This window comes from Anomaloglossus baeobatrachus, chromosome 2 (assembly GCF_048569485.1).
Source record: "Anomaloglossus baeobatrachus isolate aAnoBae1 chromosome 2, aAnoBae1.hap1, whole genome shotgun sequence".
NCBI classification, from domain to species: Eukaryota; Metazoa; Chordata; class Amphibia; order Anura; family Aromobatidae; genus Anomaloglossus; species Anomaloglossus baeobatrachus.
In genome coordinates this window covers 307,884,872-307,910,192 of record NC_134354.1, presented here as the reverse complement: position 1 = coordinate 307,910,192, position 25,321 = coordinate 307,884,872, and the positions used below count along the sequence as shown (strand labels likewise).

Sequence of the window (25,321 nt, the reverse complement as noted above, 5' to 3'; positions counted from 1 at the left end):
GGCATCCGTAGCATTGCGTTGTGTGACGCATGCAACGGATGCGTTGCATATAGTGGCACAACGGATGCAACAGATCGTACAAAATAACGCAATCCGTTAGGTTTTTTTCTTTACTTCACACATCTGGGCATGCTCAGTTGTGTAAAGACGGATGCATTATCGGAATCCGTCAAATGACGGATTCTAACGGAATCCGCCACCATAGGCGTCCATTATAAAAATGGATGCCGACGGAATCCTGCAGGTTGCGGTTTTTTGACACTCTGCCAAGTGCAGAAAAGTTCTACATGCAGCGTTACATCCACCATGCGGCAGCAACGCAAGGCCTTCCGTTGCTATCCGTAGATAGTAGAAGTCTATGAGGAATAAAACGGTTTCCTGCAATGGATACTGTAATTCCTCAAGGCGGTGGATAGCAACGGATCCCGTCCAACGCAAGTGTGAAAGCAGAAAGCTAAAATCTGGTGCCAGGTTCCATTTAAGGTCCAGGTGATTTTTAGTTATTGGTTTTCTGCTAGGCTGTCCAGTATAGTCATGAGCTCTGTACAAGGGTCCACTCACACGAACGTGTGACTCGCATGATTATCGGATCACATCACCCGGTGCGGCTGGCTTCTCTCCTGACAGGAGCGGACTTGCTGCATGTATTTCTATGCAGCTGAAACGCTCCTGGCCAGAGAGTGTGCGGCCATATACCAGGTGGTGCCGATGAGAGACTCGCTGAGTCCCTCGCAAATGCGACTCTGGTCTGCTAGATCTGCAGAAGAAAAATAAATACGCGGAGACCCGTCGAAACCCTGCACTGCAATATATGCTGACGGTAAAACAGAGGTCAGCACCACTGGCACTGACACGGATAGGACAGAAGGTGTTATCTGCTACTTTGTGAACTCCTTCCTAAATGTGACGGTGCCAGATGTAAAATAAAACAACCATATACTTAATATCCAGTCCAGTGCTGCTCCGCCATAAGGCTCACTTGACACTGTGCCTGGTAGTCACTGCAGGCCGTTAGATCCATTATCTCTCCTTACTGAACCTACACAAGGATTGCACAGTAGTGACCAGAGCTCTACCCTCGGATCTATATGGCGTAGCTTTTTTTACCTTCAGTCACTGACTTGGTGCTGCACTTTAGAACTACGTCACAAGCCCCGCCCTCCAGCGTGAAGCGCATAGTACGGCCTGAGGATTGTTCTGGACAACGGGCTGGTCACGTGGGCGGAGGAGGGTGCGGCAGCGCAGCTGAAAACAGAAATCTATATAATTGTGTAACTGGCGCCGTTTCTCTTAGACACCCGGAGAACATGGCTTCCGCAAGCGGCAGAGGGACAGGTCATAGGCCTCCATGCAGGTATGTTGTGTGGGGATGACGGCGCACAGGGTGGTATGTACACTCCGCCAGCGACACATACCGACAAATAGTGCACACTGCGCGCGTTTCCTTGGTCAGTTGGCGGGCTCGGTGTCTCAGCGTTAGGCCCCGCCCTGTCACTTATTTGAATACCCCGTTCGTTATTTTGATGCGTTGTTTAACCCTGTACTGGCTGACCAGTTTTTGTTTTGTCATATTCCAAAAGCCATAGTATGTTTTTGGTTTTTGTTGTTTTTTCATCCCTGTCACTAGAGCTAAGGCCGCTTTCTCACTTGCGCTGAATTGCATCCGTCACAATGCGTTGTGTGACAGATGCGTTGTCAATAGTGTGATTTAAAGGCAACAGATTCCTGTGAAATAACTCGTTGCGTTAAGCCAAGAGAGATCCCCCATCACTGCACATGCCCCGGCACTACCACACTCCTCCTCGTCACCGCACATGCCCCGGCACTACCGCACTCCTCCTCGTCACCGCACACGCCCCGGCACTACCGCACTCCTCCTCGTCACCGCGCACGCCCCGGCACTACCGCACTCCTCCTCGTCACCGCGCACGCCCCGGCACTACCGCACTCCTCCTCGTCACCGCGCACGCCCCGGCACTACCGCACTCCTCCTCGTCACCGCGCACGCCCCGGCACTACCGCACTCCTCCTCGTCACCGCGCACGCCCCGGCACTACCGCACTCCTCCTCGTCACCGCGCACGCCCCGGCACTACCGCACTCCTCCTCGTCACCGCGCACGCCCCGGCACTACCGCACTCCTCCTCGTCACCGCGCACGCCCCGGCACTACCGCACTCCTCCTCGTCACCGCACACACTACCTCAGTGACGTCCCCGCTGACAGCGCGACTCACTTCAGTTGCTGCGTGGAGCTGACAGAGCGGCAATGTTCTACGGCCGCTCCTGTCAGCTTCATGTAGCAGAGCTGGATGCGTCTTTGGACCTCGTGTGGTTTACGCCGGACCTGGAGGGGTATTTAGGGATTAATAAAGTGGTGAAAGAGGGGGTTTTTCTTTTATTCCAAATAAAGTATTTTTTTGGGTGTATGTGTTTATTTACTTTCACTTACAGGTTAATCATTGTGGGTGTCTCATAGACGCCTGCCATGATTAACCTGGGACTTAGTGGCAGCTATGGGCTGCTGCCATTACTTCCTTATTACCTCGATTGCCACCGCACCAGGACAATTCAGGATGAGCCGAGTAGAGTCCCGTGACTGTCGCATCTAATGGATGTGGCAATTCCGGGGGGCTGCCGGCTGATATTGTTAGGCTGGGGGGCTCCCCATAACGTGGGGCTCCCCATCCTGAGAATACCAGCCTTCAGCCGTGTGACTTTACCTTGGCTTGTATCAAAATTAGGAGGGACCACATGCAGTTTTTATTTATTGTACTGCACGATATAGACCCGCCCACCGGCGGCTGTGATTGGTTGCAGTGAGACAGCTGTCACTCAGCGTGGGGGCGGGTCTGACTGTAACCAATCATAGGCATCGGTGGGTGGGGGAAGCAGTGAATACTAGATGGAATAATGAACGGCCGGCATTTTCAAAAGAGGAAAAGCCGCCGGAGCTTTGTGACAACTGGGCAGCGTCGTGCCCGTGATCGGTGAGTATGAGAGGGGGGGGGGAGAGAGACCAGGAGTGATTTTAAACTATTTAGATCGTTCTGCTGGACATGCTGAGCATGCTCAGTAGAATGTGACTTAATCCGTCAGCGGATTCCGCCGCTTAGCACATAGCGTTGGAATCCGCCACCATAGACCATCATTAGACACCTTGGCGGATTTCAACGGAATCAGTCAAGGTGTGTTATTTGGAATGACCCAAAAAACGCTACATGTAGCGTTCCCACCGCTCGACGCTGCGTCAAAATGACGCAGCGTCGTCCAGCGGATGAAACGCAGACACTTGCGTTACAGTGCGTCGTCAATACAAGTCTATGGAGAATAGCGCAGTGCGTTAACGGACTGCGCTATTCTCCATAGTGGTGGATTGCGCTGAATGAAAGTGTGAAAGTAGCCTTAATGAGGACTTGTTTGGCAGAATGAATCCCACAGTTGCATAAAATACACTGTTTTATATAATGTGCTGAAAACTAAAGGTCCAGTCACACTAAGGAACTTACCAGCGATCCCAACAACGATGGGGATCGCTGGTAAGTTGCTAGGAGGTTGCTGGTGAGATGTCACACTGTGACGCTCCAGCGATCCCACCAGCAACCTGACCTGGCAGGGATCGCTGGAGCGTGGCTACACGAGTTGCTGGTGAGCTCACCAGCAACCAGTGTCCAGCCCCCAGCGCCGCATGGAAGATGCTGCGCTTGGTAACTAAGGTAAATATCGGGTAACCAACCCGATATTTACCTTGGTTACCAGTGCACGGAGCTACACGTGCAGAGAGCAGGGAGCAGCGCACGCTTAGCGCTGGCTCCCTGCTCTCCTAGTTACAGCACACATCGGGTTAATTACCCGATGTGTGCTGCAGCTAAATGTGCAGGGAGCAGCGCACACTGCTTAGCGCTGGCTCCTTGCTCTCCTAGCTACAGCACACATCGGGTTAATTAACCCAATGTGTCCTGCAGCTACATGTGCACAGAGCAGGAGCAGCGCACAATGCTTAGCGCTGGCTCCTTGCTCTCCTAGTTACAGCACACATCAGGTTAATTAACCCGATGTGTGCTGCAGCTACATGTGCACAGAGCAGGAGCCGGCACTGACAGTGAGAGCGGCGGAGGCTGGTAACAAAGGTAAATATCGGGTAACCAAGGACAGGGCTTCTTGGTTACCCTATGTTTACATTGGTTACCAGCCTCCGCAGAAGCCGGCTCCTGCTGCCTGCACATTTAGTTGTTGCTGTCTCGCTGTCACACACAGCGATCTGTGCTTCACAGCGGGACAGCAACAACTAAAAAATGGCCCAGGACATTCAGCAACAACCAACGACCTCACAGCAGGGGCCAGGTTGTTGCTGGATGTCACACACAGCAACATCGCTAGCAACGTCACAAAAGTTGTTCGTTAGCAGCGATGTTGCTAGCGATGTTGCTTAGTGTGACGGGGCCTTAAGGGGAAAAATCCTAATTAGATTAAAGCACCACTTCAATTTAGAGTGGTGCTTTTACACGAAGGTCCCTGCCTGCGGTCTTAGGCTATGTGCCCACGTTGCGTTGTCCCTGCAGATATTTCTGCAGCGATTTGAACAGCACACATGCGCTTCAAATTGCTGCAGAAACAGTCCGTACTGAAGCCGTCATGCGCTCTGGATGAAGCCTCTGCCATAGACAGAGCGGGGGCTGCATCCAAAGCGCACTAAAGTGACATGTCACTTCTTAGAACGCAGCGTTGTGTTCTAATACGCCACGTGGGCATGGATTAAGCACAATCTTCATAGATTGTGCTGGGGACTCAGGACGCATGCAGTTACACTGCGGAGCAGAGCACAGCGTAACTGCATGAAAATACGCCACGTGGGCACATAGCCTTAGGCCCAGTGCCCACACTGCGTATTTTGACACTGGTTTTGATGCAGATTTTCAGAAATCTGCAGCAAAATGTGCATGTCCATTGTGAAGCCAGCAAAATATGAGAATTCAGAAGTGCTGTGCCCATGTTGAGTATTTTTCCCTTGTGTATTTGGTGCAGATTTTTTTTTTTCCTGCACCAAATACGCAAGGGAAAAATAAGAAACGTGGGCACAGCACTTCAAAATTCTCATACTTAACTGGCTTCACAATGGACATGCAGATTTCTGAAAATATTATTCAAAACTACACAGCGTGGGCTGGAGGTTTCTTTTCAATGTAAGTCTGAGAGCCTTGTTCTTGCTCCCATAGACTTGCATTGAAAGCATGTGATAACTTCTGACTTAAGCCCAGTCTGAGGTTTTTACAACATGGCACTGGCGTTCGGTGTGGTGGAGATAAAAGATGAAGGTCCTGGAGGGTGAGTAAGCGTGCCTCTAGCAGTTGAAAAAACCCTGATGTAGTAGTGTTACTTCCAGACCACCCATAGTCATAATGACAAACAGCTTGACTCTTCTACTCTACAGGGTCTAAGTCACTGAGTAGCATGTGATCTCAAGGAAGCCAGCTGTCAGACAAGGCCTAGCTCTCTGTAGACAAGGAGCTGACTGTTTTGTCTGCCTTCACAATCGTTGTACACCCAGTGCTGACCAAGATATAGGAAGCGCTAGTGGTGCTTCCCCTTGTGGACCCAGTGATCATATCACTGAGAATAGGAGACCAGACAGCTGCTATGCAGCCAGGAGGCCGAGCTGCCTATCTAACTGAGGCAATAGGTTACAGGGGAAATTCTGATATCTTTCAGTGAGCGCACAGTGATCACTCCCAGGCGCTCTGATGGCCTGCAGTATGTGTGCACAGCCTATTTTCACATGAACAATTTTTCCATTGTGACTAGTGACACTTTGAGTTTAATACCTCTGGAATGAGTGTTTTTGTGAATTTTTTTTGTTTTTCTTCTCCATGCCACATTGTAATTTTAGTGGTAAATTTAAGTTGCTATTTGTGTACATTCATGAAAACATTAAACGTTTGACAAAAAAATTGGAAAATATAGCAATTTTCAAATTTTAAGGCTATGTGCGCACTAGAAAAGGGATTTTTCTCAAAATTTCTTGAGAAACTTCTGGGAGTTAAAGATTACCGCACCTGCGGTAAAAAACCGCACCAAATCCGTGGGAAAAACTAATGCGGTTTTTCCGCAGGTTGGTCCCTGCGTTTTTTTTATGCTGAACAGAAATAAAATAGATAATAGACAGATAATGGATAGAGGGAAAGATGTATGGATAGATAGATGAGAAAGACCTATATAATGTCCCACCCGCTGCATATTCTAAGCTGGCACTTTTTAGTGACTTTCATGTGGCACTAAAGGGTGCCTAGCCTTGTATTTAGCCAAAAAATAAATAATTAAAAAAAATGACGTGGGGTTCCCCCTATTTTTGTAGCCAGCTAGGGTAAAGCAGACGGCTGCAGCCTGCAAACCACAGCTGGCAGCTTCACCTTGGCTGGTAAACCAAAACAGAGGGCACCCCACGCTGTTCTTACATTAAATAATTTAAAACAAAAAACGTGGGGTCTCCCCCAAATTGGATCACCAGCCAAGGTAAAGCGGACAGCTGGGGTCTGATATTCTCAGACTAGGGAGGTCCACTGTTATTGGACACTCCCCAGCCTAAAAATAGCAGGCTGCAGCCGCCCCAGAAGTGGCGCATCCATTAGACGTGTCAATCCTGGCGCTTCGCCCCAACTCATCCCATTGCCTTGGTGCGGTGGCAAACTGGGTAATATATGGGGTTGATGCCAGATGTGTAATGTCACCTGGCATCAAGCCCTGGGGTTCGTGATGTCAGGCGTCTATCAGATACCCGACATCACCAACCCAGTCAGTAAGAAATAAAAAATAGACAGCAAAACAAGTTTTATTTGAAAAAAAAAAAAAAACACTCCCCACAATCCCTCTTTGACCAATTTATTGACAAGAACAATCAAATCCTGGTCCGGCGTAATCCAATAAGGGGGTCCCACGGCGATCCATACCATAGTCCCTGTCCCAGTCCATGAAGAACAGAATGTTCCTCATTGGCTGGGAGAGCAATGCAGTGACCTGAGCTAACATCAATGGGTCAGCCCAGGTCACTGCAGGGCATGACAAGTGCTGCTGTCAGGAGGTTAGATGAGATCATTACCTGCTGTGGTGATCTCCTGCAGTCTTGCCATCAGCGCTGTCACTGCCTTCTATGCCCGCCGCGTTTTTAGCAGTATCGCGAGAGCCCGTGACATCACCGCTAGTGACAGTCTCCGGCCGCTCGTGAAACGGGCATAGAAGGCAGTGACCGCGGTGACAGGAGGCAGGAGATCGTCACAGCAGGTAATGATTTCTTCTCACCTCCTGACAGCAGCGCTCGGCATCCCCGCAGCTGCACGCACTGCTGTCAGCAGTGCAGGTAGCGGCGGGGCTGGAGCGGGACACAGGCTGCACGGGCACCTGGAGGTCACACGGAAGTGCTTCTGTGCGTCGTCCAGGGAGTGTGGCGCGTGTGTGTGGCGCGTGTGTGTGGCGCGTGTGTGTGGCGCGTGTGTGTGGCGCGTGTGTGTGGCGCGTGTGTGTGGCGCGTGTGTGTGGCGCGTGTGTGTGGCGCGTGTGTGTGGCGCGTGTGTGTGGCGCGTGTGTGTGGCGCGTGTGTGTGGCGCGTGTGTGTGGCGCGTGTGTGTGGCGCGTGTGTGTGGCGCGTGTGTGTGGCGCGTGTGTGTGGCGCGTGTGTGTGGCGCGTGTGTGTGGCGCGTGTGTGTGGCGCGTGTGTGTGGCGCGTGTGTGTGGCGCGTGTGTGTGGCGCGTGTGTGTGGCGCGTGTGTGTGGCGCGTGTGTGTGGCGCGTGTGTGTGGCGCGTGTGTGTGGCGCGTGTGTGTGGCGCGTGTGTGTGGCGCGTGTGTGTGGCGCGTGTGTGTGGCGCGTGTGTGTGGCGCGTGTGTGTGGCGCGTGTGTGTGGCGCGTGTGTGTGGCGCGTGTGTGTGTGTGGCGCGTGTGTGTGTGTGGCGCGTGTGTGTGTGTGGCGCGTGTGTGTGTGTGTGGCGCGTGTGTGTGTGTGTGGCGCGTGTGTGTGTGTGTGGCGCGTGTGTGTGTGTGTGGCGCGTGTGTGTGTGTGTGGCGCGTGTGTGTGTGTGTGGCGCGTGTGTGTGTGTGTGGCGCGTGTGTGTGTGGCGCGTGTGTGTGTGTGTGGCGCGTGTGTGTGTGGCGCGTGTGTGTGTGGCGCGTGTGTGTGTGGCGCGTGTGTGTGTGGCGCGTGTGTGTGTGGCGCGTGTGTGTGTGTGGCGCGTGTGTGTGTGTGGCGCGTGTGTGTGTGTGGCGCGTGTGTGTGTGTGGCGCGTGTGTGTGTGTGTGGCGCGTGTGTGTGTGTGTGGCGCGTGTGTGTGTGTGTGGCGCGTGTGTGTGGCGTGTGGCGCGTGTGTGTGGCGTGTGGCGCGTGTGTGTGGCGTGTGGCGCGTGCGTGTGTGGCGCGTGCGTGTGGCGCGTGCGTGTGGCGCGTGCGTGTGGCGCGTGCGTGTGGCGCGTGCGTGTGGCGCGTGCGTGTGGCGCGCGCGCGTGTGTGGCGCGTGCGTGTGGCGCGTGCGTGTGGCGCGTGCGTGTGGCGCGTGCGTGTGTGTGTGGCGCGTGCGTGTGTGTGTGGCGCGTGTGTGTGTGTGTGGCGCGTGTGTGTGTGTGTGTGGCGCGCGCGTGTGTGTGTGTGGCGCGCGCGTGTGTGTGTGTGGCGCGCGCGTGTGTGTGTGTGGCGCGCGCGTGTGTGTGTGTGGCGCGCGCGTGTGTGTGTGGCGCGCGCGTGTGTGTGTGTGGCGCGCGCGCGTGTGTGTGTGGCGCGCGCGCGTGTGTGTGTGGTGTGTGTGTGTGTGGCGCGTGTGTGGTGTGTGTGTGTGTGGCGCGTGTGTGTGTGTGTGGCGCGTGTGGCTTTACTTGGCAAGCTTCCTCTTCTGTCATAATGACATCACTTCCTGCAAAACCGCAGGCAGCGATGAGCATTACCGCAGGTAAATCGCGGCTCTACCGGGGGTATACCGCACATCATTTGCTACCTGCGGTATACCCCCGGTATTTCGCAATTACATTAGTGAATGGAGTGAAATACCGGGGGTATTCCGAAGGTACCTGCGGAAAAGAAGTGACATGCACATTTTCTCAAATGTTCTCAAGAAAATCTTCACAAATAATTTTTTTGAGAAAAAAACGCAGCGTGCTCACAGCTATTTTTTTTTTCCCATAGGTTTTGCTGGGAAATGTCTGCAGGAAGATTACAAACATTTCTCAAGAAATTTCTGCAGCAAAACCGCGGGTAAAACTGCCTAGTGCGCGCATTGCCTAAAAGCCCTGTCGGCTCGTGCTTTTTTACTTGCTTTTTTTTTGTTGCGTTTTAAACTGTACGGTCATTGACAAAATGCATGCGTTTTGATTCCCCAGTAAAGTCTGAGAAATCAGAATTTCCATCCGCACTTTTTTTTTATTTTTTTTTTGGCAACGTTTTGTTTGACAAATATTTGTCAGTCAAAATCTTTGCCTAAAAAAAGCATTTCACTGCTTCATTGCGTTTTGGTTGCATTTTCCACCCATTGACTTCTCAATCTCAAAACTCACTGTTTAAAACGCGTGCATTTTTACAGTATTTTTCTTTTTCAAACGCAGTTTACATTTGTCAAAACGCTGTAGTTTAGTTGTCAAGCCAGAACGCAGACGTGCGGACATATCCTTACAAGTTGTGACCTTGAAAGGGAAGATGTCGTCCAAAAAAAATAATTCAATAACTGAAAAATTGTAAAGTATTGTTTTAATGTTTTGTTTAAATATTTGTTTTTAATTGAGCAAAATATAAAAAAAATTAAAGTTTGGTATTTTCCACTGTTAAACACTAAGGGGAGCAGCTGCTGAAATCCTACTGAAATCCACTGTAGAAAAAGCCTGGATTACAGCTGCAGTAAAGTGGGCAGAATCTGCTCTCCTGTGTGTAATGTCACCTCCCCCTCCCAACCTGTGTTTCTAAGGGATAACAAATATTGAAATTTAGGATCACAGTGCGGAGCCATTTTGCTGGTGACCAGAAATGTCTAAAGTGTCACCAAGGACAGCAGGAGTATCACAGGATAAGATTAGATAAACAGCTCAGCAGACAGTATCACCGGTATACACACAGGCTGACAGGTGTCAGGCAGGAGGGAGGGGGGGGGGGGGTTTGAGTGGGGGTGTTTTTAGAGACTGTAGCGGCAGTGGTGGGGGGAGGGGCGCCGGTACTCGCATGCTCAAAGACACAGCAGCGGCGTCGTGGGGGGGGGGGGGGAGGGGTAGAGCGGGGGCTGGGTAGAGCAGAGGGAGGGGGGTGTCATTGGAGATGGTAAAGGCAGGGGGAGGGGCGGCGGCAGCAGTACCGGCGGGGACTGGGTTGAGCGGAGGGAGGGGTTATTGGGGAAGGGAGGGGAGGCGGCTCTTACTCTCGGCGGTTGACAGGGGTAAAGTGGAGCGAACAGCATGGCTGTGAGCTCCACAAGGATGGTGCCAGTCTCCTCCCTCTGCTGTTATCTGGACAGCCCAGGGGATACGTCCAGGTCACAGCAGATGCCTACTCTAACGTAAATAAATGGGGTCGGATCCTGACCACTGTTCTCTATGCACAGGGGGCTGCTATAAAGGAGTGAGTAACTTACACACAGCAAATCCAGCATTGCAGCCCCGTTAGAGTTAAATAAAAACTAAATAAGCAGTGATTTTAATTTTGTATTAAAAATACTTTATTTCATAATCACTATTTTTAATACAAAAATAAGTGACACCCTACCTTAAAACCAGATGATGGTATCACAAGTGCTATTAAATAAAATTTCCCACATGTCTACTTTACATCAGCATCATTTCTGAAACATCATTTTCTTTCTCAGGAAGTGAGAAGGGTTAAAAGCCTATTAGCAACTTTAGGCCTAAGACACACAGCATGAAAATCTGAGCGAGTGGAATGCGATAAAACATCACCTTCCACTCGGACCAATATTAGCGTGTTAGCACCCATGAGTGATTATTTTTCTTTGCCCTAATCGGACTGAGAAAACAATCGCAGCATGCTGTTGGTGCAATGCGAGATTTTCTCTCGCACCCATTCAAGTCTATGGGGGAGAGAAAGATCGCAATGCACTCGCGGTACACCGTTGTACCGCGAGTGCAGGGCGAGAATGGCAATAGCCGGCTACGGAGGAGAGAGGGAAATTAAATCCCTCCCTCTCCTCCGCAGCGCCTGCCCGCCCCCCGCAGCTGTGGTCCAATCGCATGATCGGACCTCAGTCGCAGTGACACTTGGCTCCCGCTGTGCTGCCAGCTTGAGCAGAGTGTCATGCGAGAATCACATTAGTACCAGTGTGGCCCCGGCCTTATTTATGATCTAAGCCCCCTGTCATATACTAACCGTGCTTGTCACCATTTACCAATGCTGCTCCAGTCATGTGACTCAATCTTGTACCTAACTTCTGACTGTCCTGAATTAAGACGTCTTGTCGCAAGCTCACAATGTATCTGAGCTAAAACAAAGACAGAACGAGGCTTCCATAGACATTTGAGTTGTGACCTTCAGCACACTCCATGAAACACTAGAGCTGTCGGCAGATCACAAGAGACAAACTAGAGCGACCTCTGAGGGTGCATATAAGATTAGAGGCATGGGACTTGGGTTAAAGAGTGGTGCAATAGAAAAATGCTGGAATGGTGCTTTAGACATGCCATTTGTGTGCTGTATGTGTTTAGACAGATCAATAGGCTTGTATTTTTCCCTTGTCATCCGATCTACTGGAAAGTCAACATGGAGTTCACACGGTCCATGTAAAAACATGGACATGTGATCAGCACCATAGGCTATAATTTGTACATGTGGCATCCATGAAAAAAGTCAAACGTTCCGGAAGCACTGACATATGTGAAGTCTATGCACTGAAAATACGGAAGCAGAGACTCTCCCTGACTGTGATGGTAAGGCTGCTTTCACAGCGTTTTTGCCTGACTGCAAAAAACGCAAAATCCATCTAACTGGATCCTGCAGATTGTACGGGCAACGCATGCAACCGCAATTATTTTACCGGATCAGTCTGCAGCGGAACACAGAATTTATCGGTGGCACTGGCGGCCGCTGATCTGAACTCAGCTGAGCTCATAGAACAAGTAATCAGATCAGCGGACTCCAGTGCCGGCCGAACTCAGCTGACTTCACAGCCTGCACATGCTGCGATGGATGCAGGTGACATAGAACAAGTAATTGGCCGACACTGGAGTCAGCTGATCTGATTACTTGTTCTGCTGGGTGTGTGGTCAGGAGTAGGCATGAGGGAGCAGTAAAATGCTCGGGTGCTCGATGGGCGAAGCCCATTTTCGATTTTTTTTTTTTTTTTTTTTTTTTTTTTTTTTTTTCCAGCACTTTATAACGGCACCACGAGAGAGGGGATCCGCCCTTCAAGGACAGGAAACCTCCAGGATAAAAAAGGCGGCACATCTTCCCACATCAGTTGGTTTCCTGTCCTTCAACAGGGAGCCGCCAGGAATCTGCAAGGATTAAGGATGGTCCTGGTGGGCCCAAGACTAAGATTCCAGCCCCGGCTGGCTCTGGCAGAGGCACGGGTCCTGCTGTGGCCGGCCGAGGGGCTGTTGAGCCGCCGCAGCAGACCCACGGAGGTCCAGACTGCGAGCAGACACCCTCCTCCAGTGACGCCGCAGAAATCAGGCGGTGAGGCACGGAAGTGGTGTGGAGCCTAGGAGGACCAGGTAAGGGCCGGCCGGCCGCAGTGCTATGTCGCCGCAGCAGACCCCACGGGTGGCTAGGTGCAGGACTGTGGACTGGCGACGGGGAAGCAGCACTTGTGGTGGCATCCTCACGGCTGCAGATGCTGTGGCGATTCCGGGTTGCAGGGGAGTGCCATGTTGTGTGAGGCATAGGAAGTTTCCGTTGCAGTGCTCATGCACAGGGCGTCCCTTTCTATTGGGCGCCCTATTCTGTGACGTAATCTCCCCGGAAATCGATGGGAGGAGTTGCCGGCTTTTAAAAAAATGAGCGTCAACCTTCTCAGTGGTGTTTGTGACCTATAACACTTCAGAACATGGCTGACAAGCAGTCAGCACGGTCTCCTTCGCCTCCTTCACCAAAACCGCTATCTGATCAAGATATTTCTTCCTCTCAGAAGCTGCAGCAAAGAGGCAGCCGGGATAGCAGTGCCACAGGCTCTGTAAACAAGCCGTCCGGGAAAAGTGATGGCCGGTCTAGCCAGCGGAAGCCGGATTCTGGCAACCCCGACAGTAAAAGGCCCTCTAAGAGGGGGAAAGTCAGATGATGTCTCTCCTGACCCGGTACAGCCTCTTTGCATCTGTGGGTGAGCAACCTCTGAATGTTCACCATTTTTTAAAACAGCAGTCGTGTTGTCTGTTTTTTCTAGGATCGGAATTGGCCGAAGTTTCTCCAAGTCCAGGCATAGAGAATGTGCCTTGTGTAGTAAGAAACTATCCAGTTCCTGGACTGACTGTGCAGGGACTGTATTGAGCAGACTGTCAGGAACAGCCGGGATTTGTCTCTGGTCTAAGATCCATCATACGGGAAGAGGTCAGGGAATCCCTTTGATCCCTGTCCGGGGTTAAAAGCTCTGTGACACCTAAGCCCTCTTATCCTCACTAGGACTGATAGGTCTGATGTTTGATGTGACTCTTCCGACCCTTCTTCAGATAGCGACTCTGGAGGTCGCCAGTGGTTCCCGGTCGAAAATGAGGAAGTTGGTTAAAGCAGTGCGGTCCACTATGGGCATCCCGGACGAGAAGCCCAAAAAATCTATCCAGGATCGGATGTTTGGGGTCATGGAGCAGAAGAGACGGTGCACCTTCCCGGTCGTAGATAAAGTGCAAGCTTTAATGACGCGAGAATGGAAGAAACCTGATAAACGTTCCCTTCCAGGCGCCTTTTTAAGAGGAAAAATCCATTTGAGGACGCTTCCTGCTCCACCTGGGATATGGCTCCAAAACTGGATGTGGCGGTTGCCAAGGCATCTAGTAAGTTTGTCTTGCCATTTGAGGACATGGGATCATTGAAGGACCCGTTGGACAAAAAAAGTTGATCACTTCCTGAAAAATACCTGGGAGGCTTCTAGAGGACTGAGACCTGCCATTGCGGCTACCTGTACGGCTAGATCCCTGACAATATGCATCGATTAACTGGAAGACCAGTTTAGATCAAAGTCACCAAGGGAGGAAATGGCTTTGTCCCTTTCCAGATTGCGGGGAGCAGCGGCCCTCCTTGCAGACGCCTCGGCAGAGTCAACTAAATTGGCAGCAAAGTCGGCATCCCTCTCTAATGCCGCCAGAAGAGCCCTTTAGTTAGGCGATGTGCGCACGTTGCGTACAGTCACTGCAGAATTTTCTGCAGCGATCTGAAGAGCACACGTGCGCTTCAAATCGCTGCAGAAAATGTCCGTAGTGAAAAAAAAAAGCCGAATCCATGCGCTCTGCCTGCAGCTCCTGCCATAGACAGTGCAGGGGCTGCCGGCAAAGCGCACGGAAGAAGTGACATGTCACTTCTTAGAGCGCACGCTTTGGGCAGCAGCCGAAGTGCTGCGCTCTAAAACGCCACGTGCGCACGGCCCCTGCACAATCTCCATAGATTATGCAGGGGACGCATGCAGTTACGCTGCGCTACAAAGCGCAGCGTAACTGCATGTATTTATGCAACGTGCGCACATAGCCTTAAAGTGCTGGTCGGGGGATATGCAAATAAAATCTAAGCTTTGCAACATCCCAACATAAAGGAGAATATCTATTCAGGCCGGTCTTGGATGATATCCTAGAAAAGGCTAGTGATCAGAGTAGCTTTCCCTTTCAGTCTTCCAGACGGTCCTTTCGGAAGAAGCAAGTTCACCAGAGTGCCCCACACGGATCAGAATAGCTGGTTCGATTAGAAAGAAGCCAGGAAAGGGGTTTATGTTCAAGGGGACCCTCTAAAGACCAGAAAGTCTTCCCAGTGACTTGCTTCTCCAGGTCGATGGAAGGCTCTCTTGTTTCCTTCCAGTTTGGGAAAAGATGTCAAGTTCTTGGATCCTGGGCCTAATAAGATCAGGCCTCCAGCTGTCCTTCAATCACCCTCCTCCCCAACGGTTTGTGATTACTTCTCGAAGACTATCTCCTACAGAACTGGCTTTGAAAAAAGAGATCCAACAACTCCTTTTCAAAGGGGTTCTGATGGAGGTTCCCAAACAAGAACAAGGGGAAGGATTCTACTCCACCCTCTTTCTGATGAGGAAGCCCGACTGTTAACCCCTTCCCGACCCTTGACGCACCATATGCGTCATGAAACCTTGTGCCTTCCTGACCTTTGACGCACCGTATGCGTCATGGCGGGTTTCCGTTCCTGCAGCGCTGGTTACCGGGTTCACTGAAATGTCACCAGCGCTGCAGGTACATGAGGACTTGTAGTTAAGCCCAGGGGGGGTGGCTACGATCGCTCTGATTGGCTGTTGAAAGTGTAACTTTCACATTCAATCAGAACGATTGTAATATTTCACCAATCAAACTTGGTGAAATATTACAATCCAGCCATGGCTGATGATGCAATATCATCAGCCATTGGCTGGAGCAGAATGACCTCTGTCACCTCCCCCCGATCTGATTGGAGCTAGCGTCCATGTGACGCTATCCCTCCAATCAGATGTGGAGTGGCGGTGTGACCAGTAGGTGCCCTCTTCCTTCAGCCTCATCCTGTCCGTGGAAGGCGAAGAACGAAGTCCCCTGCCGCTGCCGCCGTTCACCGCGCTGCCATCGGGTAGTATTTGTCCCCCACTTCCCTCTGCCATCCGATCCCACACCCACCCTGATCTCCGCGCCCCCCCCCCCCCCCGTCATCCGATTACACCCACCCCCCGGGCGTCCGATTCCAGCCCCCCACCCCGACCTGAGCTCCCTCCCCCCCTGTCCTGTGATCACTCACTGCCCTGCTTCTGCCAGCGTCCTGAGTGCTGTGAGGGCCCCTGCTGCTGCCAGCGAGCACTCCCCCCTGCACCACTGATCAGATCATACCCCCCACCGGCCCTGTAATCACCCCCGGCCCTGTAATCACCCCCTATCACTAAACACTCTCACATACACGCACACTAATAGTCTTGTGTTTTTTTTTTTTTTGTTTTTTTTTTTTGCTCGCAAAAAATGTCCCGCTCATCCCGGTCACAAAGGGCGTACTCAGTTGAGGAGGCATATGCCTCCAAAGCTGATGGTGAGGGAGAGGACCACACTTTTCTCTATTCCTCCCACTCTTCCTCCTCCAGTGACACAGACTCGCTGCCACAAAGATGTCGCAGGACAAGAGATTGTCCGGAGACCGTGGGAGAAGAACCACAGCCAAGTGTGAGTACCCCCCCCACCTAGTGCTGGTCATGCCCAACCTAGCACTAGTGCCCCCATCTGGACCCCTGTCCCTGAAAATTTTGCTCCACGGATTCCTGATTACGTTCCCCAATCAGGAATCCAGTTCGAGACTGCCAACCTCAGAGAAATAGAATTTTGATAGACTGTTCAAAATTCGACCGGTCATCACGCACTTCAGCAACAAGTTTGCTGAAGTGTACATTCCCAAAAGGGAAATTTGTGTGGATGAATCACTCATCCACTTCAAAGGGAGGCTTCAATTCCGTCAGTACCTGCCAAGTAAAAGGGCCAGGTACGGCATAAAACTCTATAAGCTCAGCTGTGAGAGTACTTCAGGGTACACTCACAGCTTTAGAGTTTACCAAGGGAAGGATAGCAGGATCCAGCCCCCAGAATGCCCACCTACTCTTGTGGTGAGTGGGAAAATGGTGTAGGATTTGATCCACCCACTGCTTGATAAAGGTTACCATCTGTACGTTGATAACTTTTACACAAGCATCCCACTCTTTCAATCCCTCTCTGCCAGAACTCCCGCTGCTTGCGGTACTGTGCGCAGAAACCAGAGGGGTCTCCCTTTGTCGCTAGTTGAGCAGCCTCTCCCTAAGGGTGAGAGCCGAGCCCAATGTAGCGGCAACATGGTTGTGGTAAAGTTCAAAGACAAAAGGGACGTCTTTTTCTTGACGATAATCCATGGTCCCGGCACCACGGCCACCACCGTTGGAGGTTCCTCAGCACAGGTCTACAAACCGGACTGTGCCCTGGGGTACAACAAGCACATGGGGGGAGTTGATCTTTCTGATCAAGTCCTCCAGCCCTATGGTGCCATGTGGAAGGAGAAGGTGTGGTACAAGAAGCTGGCCGTGCATATCGTACAGATGAAACTGTATAACGCATACGTGCTCTCACGATGTGCAGGCAAGACCAACAACACCTTCCTTCAGTTCCAGGAGGCGGTGATAAAGGCCCTCATGTTTGGACATGAGGAAGGAGCAGGCCCCAGCACCTCAAGAACTCAAGTTTCCCGTATGGTACCAGGGCAACATTTTCCTGGTAAGGGAATATCAAGAAAAAGGTGCCGGGCTGCTATAAAAAGGGGATAAGAAAGGACTCATTTCCAATGTGAAACGTGTCCTGAAAAACCTGGACTGTTTGAATGAATGCTTCAGAATTAATCACACGTCCTTGGACTAAACACATCCTGACATTCCCCTACAGAACTCACCCACACCAGCCTGACATACACAACACCACACACACACACACACACACTAACCTGACGTACACTACACCACACACCAAACTGACCTACACTACACCAACCTGACATACTGTCAGGTTGGTGTGTGTGTGTGTTGTAGTGTACATCAGGTTGTGTGTGGTATATACTACACCACACATCAACCTGACGTACACCACACTATACCGCACACTAACCTGACGTACAATAAATCACACACCAACCTGACGTAGTGTATGTTAGGTTGGTGTGTGTAGTATAAATCAGGTTGGTGTGTGTGGTGTTTACTACACCAGACACCTCAACCTGACGTACACAACACCACACACCAACCTAACATACACCACACACCATGCTGACGTAGTGTATGTCAGGATGGTGTGTGTGGTGTACACTACACCACACACGCGCACACACACCAACCTGACGTAGTGTTAGGTTGGTGTGTGTAGTGTAGTATACATCAGGTTGGTGTGTGTGATGTTTACTACACCAGACACATCAACCTGAGGTAGACTATACCACAAACCATCCTGACATACTGTATGTTAGGTTAGTGTGTGGTGTAGTCTACCTCAGGTTGATGTGTCTGGTGTAGTAAACACCACCCACACCAACCTGATGTATACTACACTACACACCAACCTAAAATACACCACACACCATCCTGACATAGTGTATGTTAGGTTGGTGTGTGTGGTATAGTGTACACCACACACACCATCCTGACATACACCACACACCATCCTGACATAGTGTATGTCAGGATGGTGTGTGTGGTGTACACTATACCACACACACCAACCTGACATACACTACACCACACCAACCTGACGTATACTACACTACACACACACCAACCTGACATACACTACATACTCTCCTTACGCGACATGGTGTCCGCTAACAATTGGAGCTAATTTTCCATTCAAATTGTTAGCGGACACCATGTTGCGTATGGAGAGCCCCTGTGTACCTAAACATTGGTGCTCTCCCACAAGTGACCCATTATGGAAACTAGACCTCCCAAGGAACTTTATCTAGATGCAAAGTGAGCACTTTGAACCCCCAGGTGCTTCACAAATTGATCCGTAAAAATGAAAAAAATATTTTTTTTTTTTTCACAAATTTTCTTTTAGCCTCAATTTTTTTTTTTTTCACATGAGCAACAGGATAAAATGGATCCTAAAATTTGTTGGGCAATGTCTCCTGAGTACACAGATACCTCATATGTGGTCATAAATTACTGTTTGGGTGCACAGCAGGGCTCGGAAGGGAAGGAGCACCATTTTGAGTTTTTCAATGGAAAATTAGCTCTAAAAGTCAAAAAGCGCTCCTTGCCTTCCAAGCCCTGCTGTGCGCCCAAACATTTGATTTCTACCACATATGAGGTATCTGTACTCAGGAGAAATTGCATAATAAAGTTTATGGTGTAATTTTATCTGATACCCTTGTGAAAAAAAAACTACCTGGCTGAAGTAACAATTTTGTGGTAAAAAAAAATAAAATTTAATTTCACAGCTTAACGTTATAAACTTCTGTGAAGCCCCCAGGGGTTCAAAGGGCTCACTAAACATCTAGATAAATTCCATGAGGGGTCTAGTTTCCATAATGGGGTCACTTGTGGGGGAGCTCCATTGTTTAGGCACCTCAGGGGGTCTCCAAACGCAACATGGCATCCACTAACGATTCCAGACAATTTTGCGTTTGAAAAGTCAAAAAGCGCTCCTTGCCTTCCAAGCCCTGCTGTGCGCCCAAACATTTGATTTCCACCACATATGAGGTATCTGTACTCAGGAGAAATTGCATAATAAAGTTTATGGTGTATTTTTTTTTTTCCTGATACCCTTGTGAAAATGCTAAATTTTATAGCTACAGTAACATTTTTGTGTAAAAATTAAAATTTTTCATTTTCTCCTTCCACAATGCTTTGGTTCCTGTGAAGCATGTAAAGGGTTTATAAACTTCTTGGATATGGCTTTGAGTAGAGTGAGGGGTGAAGTTTTTAGAATGGGGTCACGTTTGGGTATTTTCTGTCGCATAGGCTTTTCAAAGTCACTCTAAATGTGATGTGGTCCCTAAAAAAAAAAAAAAAAAAAAAATTTTTGGGTAAATTTTGTTGGAAAAATGAAAAATTGCTGATGAACTTTGAACCCTTCTAACTTCTTAACGAAAAAAAAAAATTGTTTCGAAAATTGCACTGATGTAAAGTACATGTGGGAAATGTAATTTATTAACTATTTTGTGTGACTTATCTCTGATTTATGGGCATAAAATTTTTAAATTTTGAAAATTGCGCAATTCAAAATTTTCGCCAAATTTCCGAAATTTTAAAAAATAAAGTATCGGTTTAAACTTACCACTTTCATAAAATACAATGTCACGAAAAAACAATCTCAGAATCGCCAGGATCCGTTTAAGCGTTCCAGAGTTATAACCTTATAAAGGGACACTGGTCAGAATTGCGCAAAATGGCGAGTCAGTAAGGTCAAAATAGGCTGGGGGCTGAAGGGGTTAATATCGAACCATACTAAACTTGAAAGCTCTTAACTTGTTCCTTCGGATAGACAAATGGAGTCGGTGAGATCCATAGTGAAATCTGTGTCCCCAATGTCACATGGCAGTCATAGACTTGCGCGATGAATACTATCATGTCCCGATCCACTCTCTATTCCAAAGCTTCCTCAGAGTAGCCCTGCACATGGGCAGTCTGGTCTGCCATTTTCAATACAAAGCCCTCCCCATTGGTCTGGCAATAGTCCCAAGAATTTTCACGAAGATATCAGAAGTGACTGCTTATTTGCGACAGAAGGAAGTCCCTCATTCCCTATTTGGACGACTTCTTGATCGTTAGCGCCTCAGCTCAACATTGTGCAGCCCTTCTATAGCAAGTACAGGCATCCCTGCTGGAATTAGGCTGGCTGATCAACCAAGAGAAGTCAAAATTAATCCCGTCCACAGTCCAGCTGTTTCTTGGGACTCTCTTGGGACTCAAATACTCAAATATGTCACCTACCAGACTCCAAAGTGGAAGCTCTCCAGACGCAGATAGAGCAGGTTCTACGGACCAATCCCATCTGAGGTGCAATGTCCCTTCTGGGCTCTCTGACTTCGGCCATCCCGGCACTCTGATGGGCTCAATCACACGCCAGGGTCCTCCAGTGGGATGTCTTGGAACATCAGGATGCTCAGGGAGATCACCTAGACAGTCTCATTGTTCTCAGCCCTCGCACACTGAACCACTCTATTGGTGGTTAAATCCAGTCAATTTAAAAAGGGGTGTGTCTTGGATTGTACAAGAGCCAGTGGTGGTAACCGACACAAGTTTGTATGGTTGGTTAGCACATTTGCGTGATCATTTGATTCAGGGAAGATGGTCTAGAGGAGAAGCTCAAGGTTCATCTAATACAAGGGAATTACTGGCGGTCAAAAGAGCGTTGGGTGACTTCCTACCATCCCTGAGAGGTCGCCACATGAAAGTTCTGTCAGACAACCAGGCAACGGTAGCCTATCTCAACCACCAGGGAGGTACTCTCTCCAGGCATCTAATGACCATTGCAAGCAGAATCCTGACTCATGAGGGAAGGAGAACACTATGGCAGACTCAATCGCAACAGGTTTCATTCAAGGAGAATGGACTCTAAAACAGTCCATTTTTAACAGGATAACAGAAGGCTGGGGGGTTCCAGAGATCTTTGCAACCAAACACAACAGGAAGGTTCACTAATTCTGTTCCCTGGATTCAAGGGATCATCCTTACTCAGTGGATGCCCTATTGCTCAAGTGGGAATTACACCTCTCATATGCCTTCCCTTCAATCGCCCTCATTTCGGCAGTACTAAAGAAAATACGGGAGGAACGAGCAGCAGTGATTCTCATAGCCCCCTTTTGGCCAAAGAGACCATGGTTCTCTTGGCTGACCAATCTGTCTATAACCAAGCTATTGGTTCTTCTGGAATTGCCAGTGCCAGAACTCCTGTCTTGGGGTCCAGCTTTTCACCTACAGAACAAGTTACATCTGGCGGCATGGAACTTGAGGTCACTTTTAGTAGACAAGGAATTTACTCCAGGTCTAGTCTCTACAGTGATGCAGTGTAGGAAACCTGTCACAACACAGATATACGGGCGGATATGGAACAAGTTCTTAGCCTCCACGGGTGCAGATCCCGCTAAGCTGGCCCCAGTCCCCGTCATTTTAGAATGCTTCCAGAAGGGTTGGGAATTGGGTCTGTCGGTTAGTACCCTTAAGGTGCAAATCTCAGCCCTGAGTGTCTTGTATAACCATAACCTGGCTGGAGATCGCTGGGTTTCTCGGTTTTAGAACCTGTGCTAGATCCAAACCACGGTGCAGTATGCCCCTGCCATCATGGGATCTTAACTTAGTCCTCTCAGCCTTAACTAAGCCCTCGTTTGAACCCATAGATTCAATATCTCTCAAGCATCTGTCCCTCAAAACCATTCTCCTGGTTGCCCTCACCTCAGCTTGCAGGGTTAGTAACCTACAGGCCTTGTCTATAACTCCTTCATATAATCAGTTTTTTGATGAGTGGTTTTAAGAACGGACCCCTCCTATTTGCCAAAGGTACATTCTCCCTTCCATAGGTCACAGGAGATAGTGCTCCCTTCTTTTTATGACAAGCCTTCTACTCAGGGTGGCACTGCCTGGATGTTAGGCGGTGTCTTCAGCAGTATCTGTTGGTAACTACGGGGTGGAGGAAGGACAAGACTCTGTAGTCTTCCAGGGTTGTCGGAAGGGGCTTATGGCTTCAAAGTCCACCTTAGCCAGGTGGATCAGGGATGCCATCTCCATGGCTTACATGACAAGTGGTGAACATGTGCCTCCTGGTCTAAAGGCTCACTCCACACGAGCGATGGTATCTTCCTGGGCTAAGAGATCTGTAAGGTGGCTACCTGGTCTTCTCAGTCCACCTTTTTTAAACACGATCGCCTTGATTTTGTCATTCACCGACCTAATCACCTTTAGGAGACTGGTTCTGCAGACTGTTGTCCCTCCCTAGGTCTTTTTATGTAATTCTCTCGTGGTGGCATCATGGGTGCTGGAAAAATACGTAATTACTTTTTTTTTTTTTTTTTTTCTGACCCCATGACTGCACCCTTACATTCCCTCCCTGCACCCTGCACTTAGGTGTTGCTAGTGTTTTTTTTTTTTTGTTTTTTTTTATTTTGCTCTTCACAGGGAAGTATATGGTGGCGGGGTATGTCTTAATGTTCCGTTTTTTGTTTTTTTTTTTTTTTTTTTTTTCTTTTTGGAGGTCTTGTCATGCTCTGTAATAATCCAACTGATGCGGGGAGAGGTGCTGCCCCTTTTTATCCTGGAGGTTTCCTGTCCTTGAGGGGGGGGGGGGTTGCCCCAAAAAACAAATGCACAAGCGCACACGCACAAGGGCTTCGTCCAATTTGTCAAGCCAGGTACAGCTAAGCAGCTGGGGATTGGAATGCACAGCGCAGGGTGCACAAGCTTTATGTGCTCCCGCTGGGAATGGCAGTTTGCAGGCGCCCCAGAAAATGGTGCTTTCATAGAAGCACCATCTACTGGCGCTGTATCAAACACTTCCAGCGGCCCTGGTGCTGGGTGGCATGCTGGGTCATAAGGTGTTAATACCAGCTTTTTCACCAGCTGGTATAAAGCCTGAGATTCAGGTCAAGTTTGACCTGCCATTAAGAATCTCGAATAAAGGGTTAAAAAAACCACCACACAAAAATACTTAAATATACACACTTAGGGACTCCATCTTTGTAACTCCCTCTCACCCCTCCATGATCCTGGTCTTAGGCTGGTTTGAGACGTTAGTCTGCTGCTTCCCGCTCCTGACCGCCGCTCATGATACTCACGGAATATTCACTGCACTGAAGAGCTAGAAGCAGGAGCAGTGCTGGGGACTTCAGTGCCAGTGCCCGTGTGTAGTGGTGACTATAGAACACTTATTTCAGACAAGTGTTTTCTCTGGTATGTGTCACACATATGACCATAACCATGCGAGTGGCTTGTACCTAATAAAACAGACGTCTGAAACCGAACAGATTTATCTACTGACCATGCCAGGCTGCTTTTTGGGCATGCTACATACAGAAAACAGGATCCTGTGTATCAGGATCTGGCGACTTCTGATACAGCATGATCCGGCGCCCATTGAACTACATTGCAGGTACTGCTGCAATGCATCGGATCTAGTGAGATGCAGTACTTTGACCGAGGTCAAAAACGCAACAAGTAGCGTTTTTGGAACTCTGTAAAATACTGCAAACAACTGATCCAGAGTGTGTTGCATATGCAACTGCAAGTCACCGCATATTTCCACGATTCCATTGCAAATACATTGAAATGACAACGCATTTGTAAAGGATCTGGTCAGATGCGGTTTGCGTTTTTGCTGTCAGGCAAAAAATAGCTGATGTGAAAGCAGCCTTAGCCACAATTGCACACCTTTTGGATCATCAGTTCTCTGCTGTTGTATTTTTAGCACTTGTGAGCGCATGGACTATTTCACCAATCTACCCTTCTGGTGAATTTCCTTGCCCTCCCAAAGTCCTGTTCCTGGTACTTATCACCCTATCCTGGGAAATGTCTGATTTCTGTCTGTAACGCAATAAAAACAACAATGTACACTTCTTCCCAGTCTCCCATGTCATACTGCATCTTCCTCTGTAGCCAGTGTGTAGTGACCAGCAGCTGGCATCGCCATCCTTGCGGTGACATCTGTTCATTTGGAGTCACAGCAGCTAGAGGTTCCCATGTTTCTCCTCCTGTGACTGCAGGTAACTTGACCTCAGGTGACCTCATTAACTCCGTGAGGTCAAAGTTTCACAGACCTGCATCTCCTGGCAGGAAACCATGGGTTTGTTGCCAAGAGATGCACCTAATCTGCATCTTATGTCAAAACGCTATATGGTTTTGATTCGATATTGTTTTGGGTTTTTTTTTTTCGTTTTTTTTTTTTTTTTGCCAGGAGATGCAGATTTGGTGCAGGAATATGGTGTGTAAATTTCAGCACCAAATCTGTATCTCTTAGCAAAAAAACCCAGTTTTCTGCCAGGAGATGTTGGTCTATGAACTAAGTCACTGAGTTTAATGAGGTAAAGTTACCTGGGGTCCATGGGACTCTCCAGCTCTGACCGCAAATATCTTGAATGACGTCATCACTGTGGCGCAGTCATTCTCTGCCTGAAGCCCACAACGTGCGAACATGTTCTGTGCCCATGCACTGTCACTTCAGTAATGTATCAAAGCTTGAATCGTTCTGGTGCTTTTAAAAGGAAATGTATCGCGTTTTTTATTCTATTAAAAATAGTGATTATGAAAAAGTATTTTTAATACAAAATGAAAATCGCAGCTTATTTAGCTTTATTTAATTCTAATTTTACTGGAGGCACTGGGGGCTGCCATGGACTTGCTGTGTTTGTAACGACAGTTACTCACTCCTTTTTATGGCAGCTCCTGTGCATAAAGAACAGTGGTCGGGATCCGACCCCCATCATTTACGTTACAGTGGAGGTCTGCTGTGACCTGGATGAGCCCCCTGGGCTGTCCAGATCACAGCAGAGGGAGGAGATCAGCGTCATCATTGTGGAGCTCACAGCATATGACATTTGCTCCACTATACCCTGTCAACCGCCGGGATATGCGAGTACGGGCCGCCTCCCCTCCCCCGTAACCATCTCCGAAGACACCCCATTCCTCCGCTCTCCCCAACCCCCGCTACTGCAACCGCCGCACCTCTTCGGTCCATACAGTGGATGCTGATGGAGGAACAATTG

General features: G+C 49.3%; 1 protein-coding gene across 2 annotated transcripts in view; it reads left to right on the top strand.

Moving 5' to 3' along the window:
* The first annotated feature begins 1,199 nt into the window (after nucleotides 1-1,199).
* Nucleotides 1,200-25,321, top strand: part of LOC142289916 (uncharacterized) — a 74,029-nt gene continuing 49,907 nt past the window's right edge. For both annotated transcript variants that reach the window (XM_075333857.1, XM_075333858.1), the window contains exon 1: nucleotides 1,200-1,354. In XM_075333857.1, coding sequence (XP_075189972.1) covers nucleotides 1,308-1,354 — 47 coding nt within the window. In that variant the 5' untranslated portion in view covers nucleotides 1,200-1,307. The remainder of the gene's footprint in view (nucleotides 1,355-25,321) is intronic.